Source organism: Centruroides sculpturatus, unplaced genomic scaffold, assembly GCF_000671375.1.
Source record: "Centruroides sculpturatus isolate CEXI.00-Female unplaced genomic scaffold, Cexi_2.0 scaffold4192, whole genome shotgun sequence".
Classification (NCBI taxonomy): Eukaryota; Metazoa; Arthropoda; class Arachnida; order Scorpiones; family Buthidae; genus Centruroides; species Centruroides sculpturatus.
Window position 1 is genome coordinate 1 of NW_019388289.1, and position 6,792 is coordinate 6,792.

The 6,792-nt window shown below is 37.6% G+C and overlaps 2 protein-coding genes across 2 annotated transcripts; both read right to left on the reverse strand.

Moving 5' to 3' along the window:
• Nucleotides 1–312: 312 nt before the first annotated feature.
• On the reverse strand, nucleotides 313–5,930 carry LOC111616856 (glycoprotein 3-alpha-L-fucosyltransferase A-like). Its single transcript, XM_023358211.1, has 2 exons — nucleotides 5,823–5,930; nucleotides 313–2,680 (listed from the first exon to the last, which is right to left on the reverse strand). The coding sequence occupies exon 2, from the start codon at nucleotides 2,670–2,672 to the stop codon at nucleotides 1,437–1,439; it is 1,236 nt and encodes a 411-aa protein (XP_023213979.1). The 5' UTR covers nucleotides 2,673–2,680; nucleotides 5,823–5,930; the 3' UTR covers nucleotides 313–1,436.
• LOC111616855 (protein krueppel-like) lies at nucleotides 5,843–6,222 on the reverse strand (the record flags this gene model as incomplete). Its single annotated transcript, XM_023358210.1, has 1 exon — nucleotides 5,843–6,222. A coding segment is annotated over one exon (380 nt), but the record flags the coding sequence as incomplete, so codon positions are not given.
• Between the last annotated feature and the right edge of the window lie 570 nt (nucleotides 6,223–6,792).

Genomic DNA, 6,792 nt, shown 5'->3' on the forward strand with positions numbered 1-6,792 from the left:
TAAATATTTATTGTGAATCGTCACAATGCCGGGCTGCAATTTTGAATCATATTTTTAATTTATTTAATTTAAAATACATGCTGTCCATCTTCAAATGAGTAGTGTCTTGCCCCTATACACCATACTCTTCCTTTAGCAATCGGTATAGAACAAAGAGAATACACGAAGATATAACAGAAGAGAGAGCAGTCAACTATAGGGTGAGTGTAAAGGCATTATACAAAATAAAAATTTACTCAAAGAAATTGCCAAGAAATTAAAACGCCAGCCTACCGCTCCGATAGATTCGAGTTCCAGCGAGCAATTCCAGAAAGTATTTTTAATTAAGGAAGGTCTTCATCAGAAACGTTGGGCTCATTGTTTCACTGCCAGGCCGTCTCCATTGTGGATGTGGCCGAACCCATGATGGGCATGGAAAAGAAAAGCGCCCAGAGGGCAAAAAACTAGCAAAGCGTACCAAAAAATTTATTTCTTTTCCTCAATCCTGCAACTTTCTCCACTTTCTAACTGTCGCGATGGATTCTGAACACCTTGATATAGGAGGACTTCGGCTTTCCGCTTATCGGGTACTAGATGAGATCAAGGGGTTCTTTGAGTCGAATGATGGTGCCAAGCTCGGTATCAAAAGGCACTCTGAGTACATTATAGGACGTGTGGAGAAAATCGTAAATATTCTTGGTAATTGTCTATCGGAGAAGAAACTAAATCAAATTGCCTGAAATAAAAGCGGAGAAGCTATCCTAACCAATCAACAAAGTGTTGTAGATAAACTGAACGCTTTAGAAATTTCTTCTGTCAAGAACAATAAGGTTCTCGTCAACAGTGAACAAGAAATTTTGAATAGACTTTTTAAGTTGGAGACACAATTTTCCTTTAAGTATATTAGTAAAATCCTGAAAACCAATACACTATGTAATGTTCGTATGGCAATCCCCACACCCCCATTTAGTGCCAATGTATTACTTGTTTTCAACATCAATATTTCCAGAAGTGATACCACTAGGTGTATTGCACAAAACAAGATAAATCCCGCAACTCTTTAAATAGGTATACAGAAACTTCGACATGTTCGAAGCGGACATATCGTTGTTAAACCGGATGTACAGGTCCTGGAAAATACATGTACGACGTTATATTATGTTACTGTTTTATTTACACACTATATAACACATAACATCTATTTTCATATTATGCATGTATTTCATGACTTTGCAGCCTCACCATTTAGATGAGGTAGCTGCCAGACAGTGTTCTGCGGAACCTGGCGACACATTTGTGCCATTAAACTGTAATAGTAGGCACCGTCTAGGCAGATCTATGTGTCGTGTTACCGAATACGAATAAAACAATCCTGAAGAATAATCAAGAATGCCAAAATATCTTCTTATTTTTTCAAATATATCTCATTTAATATTTAAAAATAGAACCACAAATATTTATAGAAATTTATTGAGCTTCCATTTCTTGCAACCTGCTTCCTCAAGCCACCATTTGGAAATATAGTTTCTTTCCGTCCTTTCACCTCCCTGAAAATGCAACTTTTTGCACAATTCGCACATCCAGGGGTACAAATAACTCTTGAATTTTCCCTTCCATTCGAAATAAGAATTGTACAATCTTCCGTCGCTGCCGACAGTCTTCAGAAATTCGGCCAAATTGACCGGATCCGGAAAATCCACGGCGTTTATTACGAAATGTGGAGGAGCTATGGACTCGTAATCGGCCGAACCCATCACTACTGGAATTACGTCGTAATTGAGCACGTTAAATAACTTTTCCGTGACGTAATCCTTGCAATTAGAGTTTTCAAACGACAAGTAAAATTTGTAATGCTTCAGGATTTCATCGTAACACTCGGGCGATTGGCTGGGTTGGCACTTCTTCTTGCCACAATTTCCGTATATATCAACCTGGATGTGTTCCGACAACTTTGCAACGTAATCGATTCTATTGTTCGACGTATGGCAATTGCTTACGAACCACACAACTTCGCCGATCTTACTCTGCAAGTAGTCCTTATCCACGTATTCCCATTCTTCTGTTGGTAATTGGCACACTTCTCCGTACTTCACTCGAATGTCCGAATCGCTCCTGTAGCTCATAGTCCAGTTAAACAGGTTATTTCTGGTGTGCCAGAAAACTGAATCTCTCCCAGGAGCTTCCATAAGATAAAATATCCATTTCTGATTGATATCTCGAGATTTCGGTATATCCCGGGGGTGGAAATCCGCCTGATGGAAGAGAACTGCATGGGCAGTTTTCAGCAAAGACCTGTTTGTCGTAACGATGCAATCGCTATATGGGCAGCCGTACATTTTGAAAGTGGTGTTACCTTCTTCTACGAAGTAGTAGTAATCATGGGAATAAGTCTCTCCATAATATTTTGTCCATAGAAGAATGGTTTTGGGGTGACGACGGTACTCGATACTCGTCGTACTTACCCTGACGTCTCTGGGTTGGTTTAAGCTACGAACTTCAATTTTAGGCTGTGCACACAATTTCAGCTTTGTCGTTTTCAGTTTGTACACGTTAAAATTCCGTTTAGAAAACAAAAACGCTCCATAGAAATGATAATTCATTATTATATCAATTAACAGTAACGTTAATACATTAAATAAAATAAGAATTGGGACCACTGTGGAATGAGGAAGAAAACATTTTCTCATCAGCATCTTGAAATCTGTAAAATTTATATTTATTAGAACGTTGTACATCAATTTAAGTCATTTTACACACGATTATTATTATTATTTTCTCCCGTGGGCACTCGGCGGAGTTATCGTATCCGTCGTGGGTTCGACCAAACCCGTCATGGGGCAAACGGGTGATGGGAGACGAAGAACCGACGTATCCGGAAAGTCCACTCGGATGATCTGTTGGTGAGGGACGAACCCGTGACCAACTACCAGTGTTCGATAGTTTTATCCACGAATTTTTCGGCGGGGGCAATCCGTCCGAACGTTTCGGGTCCCATGGGCCCTGTCGAACCCATAACGAGCTACTATAAAAGGCCTTCTTAGTGGCCACCGGCAGAAACTGTTAAAAGAACTGGTGTACAAATACGCTTATTCCTCCATTAAGATCTCTCGATACATAATACTATTACGAGTAAGATTAGGTTGGTTTGTTCTTTGAAACAAATTATATTAGTTGTGTTAAATTTATTATCCTTTCCTCTTAATTCTGATATTATCTCGGTTAATAGCGTCGAACTTTCCGCCATTTTAAAACACCACTAGATTGTATTTTCTCACGCGACTAACAGTTTGTCTGATAGAAACGCGTCTTGGCGGAGGTCGTCGCAAAAGATAGAATTCAACCAACTTTTGTGGCACGAGAAGAGGCACAAAATCGACTTCTGCAGCGAGAAAAAGTTACGTTATTCTGCCGCGCCGCATATGCGCATCCTCCTTTATACTACTGAAGAGTTTCTCGACCCCTCACTATTCAATGTAATAATTTAATGGGACACGCTTGTGTAAAATTTAATTTACGCAAATAACTACCAGATAATTGTAAACTCGAATTTAAACAAATCGACACCTCAGTAACAAGTTATTGGGTATTAAATTAATAACTTACCTAGCTTCTAGTACATATTTCGTCACAGAGGTTCATAGAAAAAAGTTCATGGAGAAGAAAACTATCAATACTTGATATTGCAACAGGTGTACGTGGATATACCCCAAATAAAACGATCGGAAATCAAACTATACGAACACCTGGCTATTTTAACAGATGTTCGTTTGATTGCAGTATTAATTAGTGACAGTATAACGTACAAAATTTGTATGTAACAGGAAAAACTAAAGCAAAATTTTATTTCTGCCTCTTTCCGTCCTGTGGATGCTGAGGGCGTTCTTTTCCCATCTATATCATCGCGTGATCGACCAGGTCTTTTAACTCTTTCCATCCTGTGGACACTGAGAGAACCTCTTTTAGCAGGCCCACAACGGGGCAACCACGTAGTGAGGGACGGGGCCCGACATATCCGAACGACCACGCCAAAAAATTCTTGGGGATTTCTGGACCAGGAATAAGCTGTGTTATTAAGCAACAGCACGTTCCATACACTGGCCTCCTTTGGTCCCACGTACAATTTCAATGTTGCCAACGGAGGTCGACACATACGTACTGTTACCCATACACAGGGTACTTTGTATGACTATGTAAGTTTAAACATTTTAAGTTATTCACTACGGTGTTCAGTGCCACTTACCACCCTAGCAGGCACTTTGTAAACTTTTTTGTTTTTAAATGCATTATACATGTGCTCCCTTGTCATAGGTGACCCAAATAATACCCTTGACAGACTGAAAATTCGTGACTTCTGGCCTATTCTGCAAATATAAAAGAAACTAACAACATTTGTCCATTATCCCATGCATCTTTGTGGTACGTTGACAAAAACAGCCTCTGTTGACCCAACGCTACCTTGTGGGAGCACTGATCTGAGTTGAATGATAGTTTGAAGCTTCTTGCATAATGCCCTTTTTTTATAGTCTGTGTTTTATAGTCTAGGATGAGTCATAAGTCTCCATACAAATGGTGAAAGCGGTGAATAATTTACTTTTCGTTTTCAGAAAGGTGAACCAATTGAAAAGAAATGCCACTAACGAAGGAACGGATTATTATTCTGTTGCATCATATGATACCATTTGTACGAATAAAATAAACATCAGTTGCCGCTTTTACCATTTGTATGGAGACTTATGACATCCTGTATACAAAGCTTCCTAGTTGAAAACAAAACATAAATGTTCTTAAAAATTGGTGCAGATTAACTTAAAAAATGCCATTCGAGTGTTTTTCTATGCTATACTAGGTAAGTTTCCTGTTAAAGCTGTTTTGCCAGACATCGAGCCACGAATTACGTTATAACGTAGATGTAAGATCGCATACAGATTCAGAATGCATGCAAGTCGCAAGCCAACATATAAAAACTAACGCTTATGAAAAGTTTAAGAAGCTTTTACCATAACACTTAGCAACCTAATAAGATGGTGGAAGCAAACAGAAGTAAGACTTATTTTGTCAAAATGGCTTTCGGTTAATACTTACATATAGTAAAAGTGACATTAGTAGCGTAATTCCGGAGACGGACATATCATTTTGTTGGAGCTAAGTGTATCCGCAACCCAATAAATCAGTGAATACAGGAACATATCTTATTACATCACAGGCAGTTTGATGCATGCCAGAATGTACTCAACGATAAGATTTGTTTGTGAGAATTAGCCACACGTTCCGACTGTGTTACCATAATGTATTAGACGACGACTCGTTACACTCATGTCATACTAACCCAATACACAATGGGTTGGACTAGCAAGAACAAGGGACGGGGAATTATGCTGAGTATACTAAGCACAAAAACTCACAAGTGCGGTTTATGTATGAATCCAGATTCTTTGCGGTAACAGAGTACACTCTATTACCATATAGTAGCTGACATTTTACTGCTTTACCTTGTTGATAAATAGTTTTTTCTTATGAAACAAACAGGATAAACTCAAGTTGATTTGAGAATAAGACATAATTTGAATGAATAATAAATTTTAATATCCAAAACATGTATTGCATACTACAATATATATAACAAATTTACAATTCAAATGACAACTCTCACATAAATGTAGCCTACAATTTGTTTGGCATAAATCACGAAACTAAAAGAATTATCCATGGAATATTTTGTGAGAAATGAAATTGGAACTGTATAAAATTAACATTTCTATTGTTATAACATATATTTATTGCAACGTTTGGCAATCTAGTTTAATAGCTTGCCGAACAGAACCTATATATTATAGATATCTCACCTGAAACCCTAAACTCGCAATCAGACGAGTATCGTCGGTTTACCTTGTCCCGAATGAATTCTTCTTACGTGTTTCGTCAAACTGGACTTGTCTGCAAACCTGCGGAAACAATAGTCGCAGCAGTATGGTTTCTCGCCAGTGTGCACTCTGATGTGCCTCACTAAATCTCCCTTTTGTATAAAGCTGTGCCTGCATATGTCACAAACGTAGGGTTTGAATCCGGAATGGATCTTGACGTGATTATATAGAGTCGACTTGAGACCGAATTCGCGGTGGCAAATGTCGCACGAGTAGGTCTCGCCGAAATGAGTCTTTAAGTGAACGTTTAGGTTGCTCTTCTGCGAGAACACTTTGCCGCAGATTCTGCAGTCAAATCTGCCCGTCTTCTTTCTAAGTCTTCCTGCAAAAATAAATAAAGATAAAATTCTGCATTATTGAACTATTATTAAAACTCAACTTATCAAATTTAATACCAAATTCTAAATTATATAGTTTAGAGATATAAAACATTATTAAGCAAAAACTTAAGAATTCATATTCCAATTGTAATGCGCAAACGATTTATAATTTTATTGAAGTAAATACGCCGCAGAAAAGTATTTTCATTTCGAGAGTTAATTCGGCTCTTCCTGCGACGAGACGTCTTCCTTCGGCATTTTATTCTCTTTCAGTTGCTTCTGATATATGTTTCACGGTTAAAAAACTTTATCATTCAATAATAAATTAAAATTCAATTTTATCGTCTGCATATAAATGTGATTTATATGAAATACTTCAACTGATAACATGTTTGTATCTATCCAATGTCTGAAAAAAATAAAGTAAAATAAGCAAAGTTAAGTAACGAACTTAAATAATAAATAAAATGTAAATTATTGGCAATTTAAATCAGTTACGAAAGATAAATATTTGTAATTAAGTACAGGGTATCCGAAAAGTTACCATGCAACAAGAAATTTGTACCGACATC

What these genes read in the sequence shown, in the direction of transcription:
- LOC111616856 (XM_023358211.1), bottom strand. Translation starts at nt 2,672, where the DNA reads ATGCTGATGAGAAAATGTTTTCTTCCTCATTCCACAGTGGTCCCAATT.